The sequence below is a fragment of the Panthera uncia genome, chromosome E1, assembly GCF_023721935.1.
Source record: "Panthera uncia isolate 11264 chromosome E1, Puncia_PCG_1.0, whole genome shotgun sequence".
Lineage (NCBI taxonomy): Eukaryota > Metazoa > Chordata > Mammalia > Carnivora > Felidae > Panthera > Panthera uncia.
Window position 1 is genome coordinate 50,975,953 of NC_064814.1, and position 13,240 is coordinate 50,989,192.

Here is a 13,240-nt window from a genome sequence, read left to right on the forward strand (position 1 = left end):
TCAAAGCGAATTTCAAAACCACTGGCTCTGTTTGTGATCACGCGACATTCGGCGTCATGAACCACTCACGTTGCAAGGCATCACTCTTTGATCAAGTTAAAACTTACTGGAAATGTTTGCTCGTCCTGTAGAGTGCTTGCAGAACAAGCTACTCGCGACCCAAGGTTTTGCTGCACATGCATTTTAAAACCCTCTCAAAACACCTGCATACCAACTGAGGGGGACCTCACTCATTGTCCCCCTCTGCTTGGGCTCGAGAAACAGCCTTGTCCACGGCACACGTCCATCATCTTGTTGGCAAACAAAGCCAAGGCGATCGCGGCCGAATGGTTTCCCAAGAGGTGGGAGACAAAAATCTTCAAGTTGGAGCTCTGAGTCCCTGAGTGCTCTTCGGAAACAAAATTCCTTTTGGGATGGAGTTCGATGGTTTCAGCTTGCTTTCTGGGCTGCCCGGTGGGCCCACATTCATCCCCTTCCCACCTCCACCCACACCCATTCACTGTCATTCACCGCCCAGCCAGGGCCTCGAAAAGGACAAAGAAACAGCTCCCGTGAACCCCCTGTGCTGGGTTTGGGAGGTCTTCCTTCCTCGGTACAACAGGCTCCCTCTCACCTTGGCCCTTGGCGGGCAGTCTGTTCCACGACTGGTTGTGTTTGTGCTTTCAGGGTTACGTGGTGATGTAAACTGGGGGCGAGCTAGGGGGAGGAGAGCCAAACCCAAAGCTTCATGGGCACAGATTCCGAAGCCTTTCTTTTGAGGGCTGACACAAAGGGGCCTGTGAAACAGGTTGGCTTCCACAGTGTAAGCCACTGTGCACCCACCGGGCACCGTGTCAACCAGAGGCTGCCCTTCCAAAGCCATTTTGTTCATCTCCCTCAGGAAGGCACTGGCCCTGCCCCTGAATAGCTGTGACCGTGATCAACTGGTCAACCCAGCACAACTGATCTTGAGACTCGACTTCCCTGGCTGTACCAATTGGCTGGCCTCCAATTAGACCGTCCATCTTGGGTCTAGCAACATATTTCTAGTACGTTCTTTCTCAGCCTTTTGCGTTTTCTATCTTTGAAGAGAATAGGGCTCTGATATTGTTTGGTTTGCTAATATTCCCATGAAGACGTTCCTTGTTCACCCTGTCTTTAAAAATATCGTTTGTCGGGGTGCCTGGGGGGCTCAGTCGGTTAAGCGTCCGACTTCAGCTCAGGTCACGATCTCGCAGTTCACGAGTTCGAGCCCCAAGTCGGGCTCTGTGCTGACAGCGCGGAGCCTGGAGCCTGCTTCGGATTCTGTGTCTCCCTCTCTCTCTACCCCTCTCTCACTCACGCTCTGTCTCTCTCTCTCTCTCTCCCCCTCTCAAAAATAAATAAACAATAAAAAAATTAAAAATATCATTTGTCTTGGGGCACCTGAGTGGCTCAGTCAGTTGAGCATCTGACTCCTGACTTCAACTCGGGTCATGATCTCCCACTTCGTGAGTTTAAGCCCAGCATCTGGCTCTGCACTGATAGTGTGGAGCCTGCGTGGAATTCTCTTTCCCTGTCTTTCTCTCTGCCCCTCCCCTCCCCTCTCCCTCTCTTTCTCTCAAAATAAATAGAAATAAACTTAAAAAAATAAACTTAAAAAAAAATCATTTGTTAATGCGACCTCTGAGACTAGTTATGGAAAAACCTCACACCAGATGAACACAGACACTCATTTTCAAGTTTGATTTCAGACCAGGACGTTCCAGGACATCTCTTGAAGTGTTTGGGTTCGGCAGTGCCAGGTACTTAATACGCCCTCAATAAATATTTGTTGAATGAGTGAGGGAATAAATTCCCCCCTTTCCTAGTCTATTTTCTCATCCTGAAATAAAGGAGGTACATAAAGTGAAACAGTATTTAACATTTTGTAGTTTACCAGCTGAGGCTAAAAAAAAAAAAAACCCGCAATCTCTTTTTTTTTTGTTACTAAAACCATCCATCTGCCAAATGTCACCTCCTGATAAGAGCCTCTCGGCTGAGTCCTCATTTGTAACTGAATGTTGGCTGACATAATTAATGTTTACCACACAACAACATCTGAATTACAAACCAAAGGCAATTTACACATCAACTCTACTCGGAGCAGAGCAGGTCACCCTGGCCTGGTCCACCGAAGTCCCAAAGTCCCAAGACCCTCCCCAAGACCCGGGATTTAGTCACATTTGGGAAAACAGAATCTGAGCCTTTCTAAGAAATGGCGGAGACGGGGAGGGAGAGGTGGCTTTGGCAAGAAGGAGGGGAAGGTACTTTAGAGGCCTGGAAGATAAACTAAGTCGTCCCTGGAGGTAAACACAGTGGAGGGGCTTAATGCGTGTGGCTCCAGGCCCGCTGGGAGGGGGCTGTCTGCTGAGGGCACTTATCTGCAGCGCCATCTCCGCCCCCCCCCCCAAGCGCACCCCTTCGCTGGGGTCCCCCAGCAGGTCACTTCTCTCACTACCTTCCTGCCACACCCGGGGCCACAAAGCGGCCCTCTCCTTTGGCCTTCCGGAGTTTTTGCGGTAAGCATTTTTAATGCGTTTTAATAGCAGTTAAGGTAAAATAAATAAATAAATAAATAAATAAATAAATACATGAATAAGAAAAGGCAAAGTAATAGGTAGGGAGACAAGGCGTAACCCCAAATCTCAGAGGGGACACGGTCGCAGGTAAAAACCCCATTACGATGCCGACCTTTGCTGAGATCAACAGGGCTTTCGAAGCTAGCAGTTTCCAGCCGGAAATGTCTCAGCCATGAAACAGCAAATATCAAGAACTAACACTGCCTTAGCGTTCCCCATTTCCACACACTGATCTGTCCAACTCCCCCGTCACCCCGCGTCCCGCTACGCCTCGCCAGGTGCTGGGTTAGCCAAGGGGCAGGCCAGACCCACACGCTTTGCACCCACAACACCACCGGGGCATCCGAAACAACGAGAAAAATTCCGTTTTCTCTGATAAAAACAACAACAACAACAACAACAACAACAACAAGAAAGCGGTTGGGGGGGGGGGGGGGGAAGACCAGAATCCCATGTGATGTCCTCAGGTTTATTTCAGGTTTTCGGTCTTGGCTGGAGGAGGGACGGCAGGTTGATCTCTTGGGCGCTCAGGACCTCTGGAGGTCTTAATTGGCCCCGTAGCCACTACAGGAACCACAAAAAGATGTAGACGCTGGGAAGGGGGGAAAGGACTTTGGAACACTGACATGTCCTCAGTCCACGAGCCGTCTGGGATGCGAATCGTGTTTTGTGCAACAGCTCCTTATTTTATCTTTCTTCTCAACTAGACAGGTCCTGAGGCCGTAGAAATTCCCACCACCCCTCCCCCTTCCGGGGCCTGCCTGCCTCCTTCTGGGGCCCAGGAAGGGGCCTCTAGGGAGGTTCACGTGGTCAGGGGGACTGAGGGACCCCGATGTTCGTGCTGGGTCTTTGAGGTCCTGCCGGAGGAGCCGGGGAAAAGACCAAGGAACGGAATCCGTCCAGTGGACTCTGCCTCCCTGCAAACACGGCCCTGGCATCCACACCCCCCGGCAGGCTGGCAGGTGTCACAACATGTCACAAGGAGGATGACCGGCTTGAGGCTTCACTAAATACCTGCAGGGTGAAATGTGACTAGGGAAGGGTGGAGGCCAGGCTTGGGACAGTAGAGACCCCCACCAGAGAGGCGCAGGGGTGGGGGGACGGAAGGGCACGCAGGCTTGGGAGGAGGACGGGCGGGCTCGGCAATGCGCTGCCTTCCAGTACCACGGGAGAACGCACCTGCGGCATGGGCAAATAATCCTGAACTTGGGGCCCTTGCCCCTCTCCTGCTTAACCTACAAGGGCCTTGACTGCCTTTCAATACAGTCCCCGTCAGGCAGCTCATCTCAGATCACGGCCCCTGCCCCACGCTGTCCAGCTTCAGCTCCCGTGCCTACAAATTCCTGTGCACGCTCTTCCCTCTCCTTGAAAAGCCCTTCCCTCTTTGAGAGAGCGGTCTCGTCCTCACTCAGAAGGTCCTCTGCTCCAAAGCCCTCTTGGGCCCGTCTGGGGAGGTTAGGAGAACGCACAGCCCTCCGAAGACCTCTTTCTTGCTCAAGCTCTGACAGCTCAGTCAGTTATTTGACACCTGCCCGCCTCTCCCTGAAGATGCTGAGACACGCTTTCCGTGAAGACGAGGCCTGCCTGGGTTTTAGGGATTTTTGTATCCCTCGGTGCCCAGCGCACAGTAGGTCCTCACAGACACCTGCCCCAGGAAGAAAGCCGATCAGCGGAGTGGGTGGTCTCCCAGACCCTCTTACATCTTCCTCCCCTCCGGCCTCCCCTTCCTTCCTGTCCCTGCGGTTCAGTGGACTACATCAAAGACTTCTCCAACCTGATCTCTCTTTGGAGGTCCAAAGACAAAATGATTTGGAGACACTGCAGGAGGGAAACATTTGGGGCCACTTTTCTCCCAGCAGGGCTGTTTCAAGCAAACGTGTCCCCTAAGAGAAGAACCCGGATGGGAGACACAACCTCCGCGGGTGATACGGACGACACCCTGAGTGCAGCTCCAATAATGCCATCTGCCCCCACCCTTTGCCCATGTGCCTAGGAATTTCCGAGGTATTCTGACAGCCAGAGCTCTCTCTCTGGTTCTGCCTTTTCAGACTAGTGGCTCAGAAAGTGGTCCCTAGAGCAGGGGCACTGGCACCACTAGGCAGTGCAAATTCTCAGGCCCTACACCAGACCTACTGAACCAGAAACTACAGGGGCAGGGCCCAGGAATCTGGGTTTTATTTAGCGAGCCTGCCTGGTGATTCTGATGCACATTCAAATTTGAGAAGCACCGTTTTAGACTCTGGTGAGACCACAGGTGCAGTCTCCCATGATGCCCTAGTATTCAAAGCACAAACTCACCAGGAAGATGGAACACAGGTTCACAAGGACATCGATGTGTCCCCGTAGGCAGAACTGACTAAACGCGCTTTTGCAAGGATGGAAATGCTCAGTGCCATCAATATGGCAGCTACTGCCTCGTGTGGCTGCGAGCATTTGAAATAGGGCTACGGGGACTTAAGAACTGAAGGTTTAAATTGATTTAGTTTAAGCTTAAACAGCCACACGTGGCTAGTGGATACTGTTCTAGAAGGTGACAAGACTGTATATATAGTCACATTCAACCTAGTGGCTAAAATCCCAGCAATAGAAATGTTGAAACTACATTCTTGCAGACTCTGCCTTATCTCTTTTCTTTTTAATGTTTATTTATTCTTGAGAGAGAGAGACACACACACACAGAATTGGAAGCAGGCTCCAGGCTCCGAGCTGTCAGCACAGAGCCCGACGCGAGGCTCGAACTCACGAGCACTGAGATCGTGACCTGATGAGCCCAAGTCAGACGCTTAACCCACTGAGCCACCCAGGTGCCCCGTGACTCTGCCTTATTTCTTTGACTACTTCCGGCTAAATTTACCGTCCCTTGCACATGGCTGAGGCCCAATAAATATTTGGCAATTGACCCAGGGTTAACCTAGTTTTGTCTGTAAAATAGAAGCTACTGATTGATTGACTGATTCATTCATTCATTCATTTGATGTAATCAAAGATTTGCTGTTGATGTCAAGTTTGCTCTATCAAATTCATGTTTCAAAACTTTTCTGGAAGCAGTTGAAGGCATCACGTAAAGTAACCTTCTTTCCGTAAATCTGACAAGACGTTAGGTATACGACTGGACCTGTGGGCGAATCAGAACTCTGGGGGCAGTAAACCATGTTGCGGTTGTGTGCCCCACAATGCGTTTTCAGGATTTGAAGAGAAAGAACATAATACAAGGCAACTGCTAGACGAACTTCTCCTTGTGGTGACACAAATCTGTTTCGGGCTGCACTGCTTTATGCCAGGGGTCCGTTCAGGCAGTGATGGGTCTCTTTTCACGAGATAAGCATGCATTTTTGCCCTGCGACCTAAAACAAAGTATAGCCTGGCCCTTTGCTCTGTCTCACTAATGAATTTATATACGCGATTAAATGTGGATTACGGAAAGACGTGTTTTAAAATTTTTTTTTTTTCAATGTTTTTTATTTATTTTTGGGACAGAGAGAGACAGAGCATGAACGGGGGAGGGGCAGAGAGAGAGGGAGACACAGAATCGGAAACAGGCTCCAGGCTCTGAGCCATCAGCCCAGAGCCCGACGCGGGGCTCGAACTCACGGACCGCGAGATCGTGACCTGGCTGAAGTCGGAGGCTTAACCGACTGCGCCACCGAAAGACGTGTTTTAAAAACGTTTTTTTAAAAAAATTTATTTCAAATATGACTATTGGCAGTTCAGCTAAATCCATACTGTCCCTGAACAAATCCAGGCTCCTAGCCGAATGCGCACTCTAAGTGGGAAGATTGTTGCAAAGTTCTTTCTCTCTCTGGCCTCTAGGGATGCAACTCCAGAGAACATTGAGGCCCAAAGTCCTCTGAAGGAAACCGCCTGGGAGTACAACAAAAGCCGCTAGCAAGAATCTGGGTGACCAACAGACGACAGAAGCGACCAAGTTCTGCACTGCCGTGGACTGCCCTGCCCCCATCGACCTCCAGGGGTTATCTGTCCCTGTAGATAGTAATACTTAACCCCGACCGTGGCTCTGTCTGGGATTCCCCAGAGAGAAAAGGTAGTTTTGGGGGCCTTGTTCCTTTTTTTTTTTTTTTTTTAACTTATTTTAAGTTTATTTATTTATTTTGAGAGAGAGAGGTAAGGAGGGGCAGGGAGAGAGACGGAGAGAGAGAATCCCAAGCAGGCTCCACACTGTTAGCACAGAGCCCGACACGGGGCTCGAACTCACGAACTGTGAGATAGTGACCTGAGCCGAAATCAAGAGTCGGACGCTCAACCGACTGAGCCACCCAGGTGCCCCCTGGGGGCCCTGTTCCTTTAGGCTGGGTGTGAGGAACCCATGTAAGATCCTGGCACTCTGGAAGGGTGTGGGGCTGTCTCCTTCAGGCAGGCAGGTGACTTGGAGCACAGTGCTGCAGAGTGGGGGGGTCTCTTTCAAGGGCCCCAACTCAAATGTCTGGGCGATCACTAGAAAGGTTCGGAGGGGTACAGGAGGAGAGAGGAGAGTGGGGTGAGGGGAGATGGAAGGTTCCAGGCAGGGTCAAGACTGGGGCTCCAGGCAGAACTAGGAGGGGGACTCTGACCAGGAATTTGGTGGTAAGCAGGTGTGTTCTCTAAATATAAACTGCAAACGAGGGGGAAAATTCAGACACCATCTAGTCTGGAGATGTCAGACCCATGCTTCCCTCCGTCCCCACCTTCGCTCAAGATGGCCATCCCTAACACCGGACCCAAGGCCAGGCGCTCTGTCCACCAAGCCCAGAGGCAAGCTCACTGTGGGCAGAACAACAGCCAGGTAACAATTACGAATTGCTCAGAGTTGCCAGACCGATAAAAATCTCATGATTTTTGAGATTATCTGCATGAATCCATCTACTGTACAAATGAGGAATACTTACCAAGAACTCACTTAATCCTCACGACAACTCCGTGAGAAGGGACCACGGGGGAGACTGAGGAGACGGTAGCATAAAGAAGTCTAGAACGTTCATGTCAAGTCTAGAACTAGCCACCTGGGTGGTTCAGTCGGTTAAGCATCCAACTTCGGCTCAGGTCACGATCTCACGGTTTGTGGGTTCGAACCCCACGTCGGGTTCTGTGCTGACAGCTCGGAGCCTGGAGCCTGCTTCCGATTCCGTGTCTCCCTCTCTCTCTATGTCCCTCCCCTGCTAGTACTGTCTCTCTCTCTCTCTCAAAAATAAACATTAAAAAAAAAAAAAAGTCTAGAATGTTCCAAAGGGCACCCCTGCTCTGGAGCACTCACTCCTCACCACTGTGCTGCCATCCCTCCCACACGGATGAGATTCCGGTCTGGGGTTTATCACTGAGCAAATGAGCAGGAACGTTCTAGAATATCTTATGTGTAGACGCGTGGAACGCCAACATTTACAGGATATTAAAACTGTGCTAAGAGACAATCACGCTAAAGGTGTAACCGCCTTTGTAATCTTGCCAAGTCAGAGTGTAAGGGCTTTTATGAAAAGTTTCAGAAATGTGGCTTACAGGGCAAACGTTTATGGTCAACTGCCTTTTGATCTCTCATGTGAAAAATATGTACTTACGTCTCTTGCAGGAAACCTCACCACTTCCTTCCTAAGTGTTGGTCAGAAACGCTAATTACCTGGCTAATTAGACTGTGAAACTTCCCTTCCAGATGGTAAAAAGGAGCTATTTGCACCCCACAAATTTCGTTGTGACTTGCCACCAAAAAAAAAAAAAAAAAAAGTAGATGGATTTCAATGGTTTTATTGTAGACACTGTGAACAACTTGAGCAAATCATATAAAAGTAAACGAGAAACTGATGAAAAGGGTCTGCTCCTTCACAAAGGGGTGGGGAATCACCTGGTTCTGTGGGGAAAAGCTCATGCCCGGGCAGGGGAGCGTCCGGATGGGCAGGAGAGCCCGGAGACCGAGTCCCGGACACCCGCTCCGCCATGCGGGACGTCCCCCAGGACTGATCAGCCCTAACGGGGCTCGTGGCTTTTAGGTGCTTGCTTTCCACTCTACCCGTTGTCACAGCACTGCTTGTTTTTGTGGGTTTTTTTTTTTTTTTTTTTTCCCCTAGGCATTCCCTGCCCGGCCCGGGAAAGCACACGTCCCCCTGGAAAGCCCGACGACACGGCCTCCCTTTCGCCCTGCGTTCACGCGACCGCAGGAATGAGTACGGGCTAGAGCGGACTCAGGAGAGCGAGAGCTGCAGTTCCGGGAAGGACACGCCTCGGACCGGCAGCTGCCGAGGTCTGCGCACAAGAGCCACCCGCCGAGGGCCGGGCCCTGGCGGCCCCCCCCCCCCCCGCGGGCCCGCGGGCCGAAGCCGAGACCCCCGCAACCCGGCACGCGAGATACTCACCGGCGTCCAGGCTGCCGGTCGCTGCCGTCCAGCCCATGACAGGCGGGATGGCCCCAACGACGGCTCCGACCCACGTGTTGGCGATGCTGATCTTCTTCAGCGGGGTATAGCAACAGGTGTACAGGAAGATGTTGAAGACCCCCAGGGCTCCCGTGAGGGGGTTCACCCCCCAGGTCAGGAGGGCGACGCCTGGAACGGCACAGCACGTGGCAAAGGACACAGCTAGCAACGGGCTGAAAAAGAGCAGCGGGCACAGAGGAGTCACTTTCCAGTCCCGCGGGCCACGCTGCCCGAACTCGGCGTGGACCACCTACCTACGTGGCGTGGCGACCCGGGAGGCAGGCTGCTGCGCCTTCTTCCCGGTTACGGGGCACCGGAACCCGAAAGGCGGAGGGACCGTGCCTGCAGGAGTTCTGGCTGCCCCCTCTGACATCTGCCGGCCGGGGCTGAAGTTCGAGTCCAGGTGAGAGAGCCCTGGATTCGTTCTGTCCCTTCCCGGCCGTGGGAGGCGGGAGCGTCCCTCTGCTCACCTGCGCGGCCGGGACGGTTCTCTGCTCTCGCTCACAGGCTGGAGTGAGGGCCGAGGCAGACACTGCCTGCTTGGCACAGGGTTCTGCTTTGCAGTTAGTGCCAAGTAGGTGACGGCCATAGAAAAACCACCCGGAACGCGGTACCGGTAATGTTTGGGCAAAAGCTGGCATCTCAACCCTGCCCGTGTATTTATAGTTTAAACACATTACCCCATTAGCAGTAACGGATAATGACAGTATGTCTGAGTGTATCTATCTGTGATAAATTACAGGCTTGGCAGGGGACCGGCTTGGGGCCCACGGCCACACACCAGGGGGCTGCCCCACACGGATAGCTCACTTTCGGTGCCACAGCTGGTTTCAGAGCCACGGCATCTCCGGAGGACCCTCACCATGTTGGTAGGTGCAGTGAACAGGGTCAAATACAACTCTCCACCAGCCGGGACGATCCTACGCCTGATTCTCACCAGAGCCCACTTTTTTTTTTTTTTTTAAGTTTATTTATTTATTTTGAGAGAGACAGAGACAGCATGGGTTGGGGAGGGAAGGAGAGAGAAATCCCAAGCAGGCTCCGCGCTGTCAGCGCAGAGCCTGATGCAGGGGCTCGAACCCATGAGCTGTGAGATCATGACCTGAGCCGAAGTCAGACACTTAACCGACTGAGCCACCCAGGCGCCCCTTGCCAGAGCCCACTTTCTAAGGTGGACTTTACATGGGATCTTGTGAGAGAGACGGGGAGAGACAGAGAGAGAGAGAGAGAGAGAGAGAGAGAGAGAGAGAGAGAATCTCAAGCAGACTCTCCACTGTGAGCCCGGAGCCTGATGCAGGGCTCGATCTCACAAACGGTGAGACATGACCTGAGCCAAAATCAAGAGTCAGACGCTTAACCGACTAAGCCACCCAGGCACCCCTATATTTCAGTCTATGTTAATAATTTCCCTGTGCTGTTCAGAATTCTTTTGTAACGTCATCATTAATAGGTACATAGTGGCCTATTCTGTGGATTCAACACAATTAATTCAGTCAATATAGCCTTTCTGGATATTTTGAATTTTTCCTTTTAAATCAGAAGTAACAGCATATATATCTTACAGACTGTTGTTCATAGTTCTGACTAGGATGCATCCAGAGGATAAATTCCCAGACGTGAGACTGCAAGGCCAGCTGACATGCACGTTTGTAGGGATTTGACTTGTACCACCAGTCTACGCCCCAGAGGGTTTAGGCTCTTTTACACTCCTATCAGCAGTACATGAGAAAGCCTATTATTTCTAGAACCTGTATCAACACTGGGTATGGCATTAAACACAAACCAAAAATTAACAACGTAAAAACATGTTTATTGAGACAGCATTATCCCCATTTCACAGAAGAGAAACTGAGGCTCAGATGGCCCTTGAACAATGAGAGGAACGGGGTGCCGACCGCAATGCACAGTTGAAACATCCACGTGTTAACTTCTGACTCGCCCAAAACTTAACTACTGATAGAACCACGAGAGATCCCTTTTTACCAAGATACGCAATTTATTGCAGAGACAAACTGCTTATGCAGAGATGATTAGCATCACACATGGCATTTTATTATTACCTTTTAAATTCTTTTTTATGTTTATTTATTTATCTTTGGGAGAGAGAGAGAGAAGACAAAGCTTGAGCAGGGGAGGGGCAGACAGTGAGGGAAAGAGAGAATCCCAAGCAGGGGCTCCATCTCACAAACTCCAAGATCATGACCTGAGCCGAAATCAAGAGCAACCCATTGGATGCTCAACCCATTGACCCACCCAGGCACCCACACATGGCATTTTCTTTTCTTCACGTTTATTTATTTATTTTGAGAGAGAGAGAGAGAGAGAGAGAGAGAGCGCAAGAGGAAAAAGGGCAGAGAGAGAGAGAGGGAGAGAGAGGGAGACACAGAATCGGGCTCTGTGCTGACAGCACAGACATGGAGGTCAAACTCAGGAACCGTGAGATCATGACCTGAGCCGAGATCAAGAGTCAGATGCTCAACCGACTGAGCCACCCCAGCGCCCCCGCATGGCATTTTAAATGGGTGCTCCCAAGACTCGAGCTCACAAGAGCATCCAGAGGTGGTTATGAAATTGTTACAGCAGCTGATTTTACTGAGTTACGATTTAATACTCCATCTCTAAATGTGTTCATCTTTCTCTCCGCTCAAATGGCACCCTGTGCAGTCTGCAAATGTTTGGGCAAGTTTTGAATACATTTTAACTTTATATAATAGATTTGTGTGTGTTTATGGTAGTATTACGCATCCACGACATACGTTTTTAATTTTTTTTGAAATTTCTAGGCCATGTGGTTTGTGAGTTTTTTCAAATTGTTGCCAACGTCCAACCTTCTTTTCTAATATATTTATTGAGAAAACCCGCACAGTTCCAACCCGTGTCGACCAAGGGTCAGCTGTACCAGTAAAATAACTTGGAAACAGACTTGTACTCGGATTTACTCCTTGGCTCATTGATGCAATCCCACTGGTCTGTGGGGGTGCCCTGCTGTAGTACAACTTCCTGATTCTCTGATTGTTTGGATCTTGCCGAGCCTGGAGGCGGTGGGGGTGGGGGGTGGGGGGGTGGGGGCTGGAGTCTTTAGGCTGTTGCCTTCAGCTGGGAGCAGGAGCCTGAGGGTTTAAAAGCTCCTTTGGTTTACCCCCGAGGTAGAAATAGCCTAAGTTCCTCCGGCATTACCTGAGATGAAAACACTGGGGAAGCACTACATTTACATACATACATACAAGGTTGGACCTAGGATATAAGGTGGGGAGCAAGACAGACACGGTCCTTGTCCTGGGGGCGCTTATGCTGAAGTGAGAGTTAAAGAGGCAGGCAATCTGGGGCCACTGTGTGTGGGTGCTGGGGGGCTGGACAGGGGGAGGTTTGTAGGAAGAAGTGCTGGGCGGGCGGGAGAGGGGATACAAGGGTAGACAGGAGTGATTCAGGCAGCGGGCACAGCACGAGGGGCGGGAGGGGTCAGAGAACACTGGGAGGGAAGGCCACAAGGAGACATCGACATCGTGGGAACGCTGCCTCTGGGCAGATGCACAGAAGAGGTTTTCTCTGCTTTTTTACACAGGGGAAGAAAATGATCAGATGTGCTTCTCACAAGGCCCTCGCTGCCTGCCGTGATGACCAGCAAAGACGGACAAGCATTCACTTGTCCGTTCACGTCGGGCATTTTCGAGGAAAAAGAAGTGTGAGCCACACCACCACTGCAAGTTGGAAGAGTGCTAGCGAGAATAACGGTTCTGGGATGAAGGGAGCGTGTACCAAGTGACCTCCGGGCTCTTTTTTAAAGTTTGACGTAACCATGAAATCTTTAAAAATCATGGCGACATTAAAGCTGCTTCAATTTAGCCATTTTTAGGGGCGCCTGGGTGGCTCGGTCGGTTAAGCGTCCGACTTGCGCTCAGGTCATGATCTCGCGATCTGTGGGTTCGAGCCCGGTGTCGGGCTCTGTGCTGACAGCTGGGAGCCTGGAGTCTGCTTCGGATTCCGTGTCTCTCTCTCTCTCTCTCTCTCTCTCTCTCTCTCTCTCTGCCCCTCCCCCACTTGCTCTCTCTCTCTCTCTCAAAAATAAACATTAGAAACAAATTAAAAATTTAGCCGTTTTAATAAAGAGATCTATTTCTGATGCAGAAAAAGATTAGTCAAGTGAGTTCATTTCTCATCTCGGTTAAACACCACTATGATTTTCTGCCTTGGTACACATAGAAGTCCGAGCGAAATCTCAAAGCCTGGAAGGGCAATTTTGTCAAAGACCGACTTGTTATTTTAGGT

At 50.8% G+C, this 13,240-nt stretch overlaps 1 protein-coding gene across 2 annotated transcripts in view; it reads right to left on the bottom strand.

The window, feature by feature from the left end:
- Positions 1-13,240, bottom strand: part of LOC125926975 (protoheme IX farnesyltransferase, mitochondrial) — a 137,793-nt gene that overhangs the window by 6,473 nt on the left and 118,080 nt on the right. For both annotated transcript variants that reach the window (XM_049636922.1, XM_049636924.1), the window contains exon 6: positions 8,915-9,147. In XM_049636922.1, the coding sequence (XP_049492879.1) occupies positions 8,915-9,147 (233 nt within the window). The remainder of the gene's footprint in view (positions 1-8,914; positions 9,148-13,240) is intronic.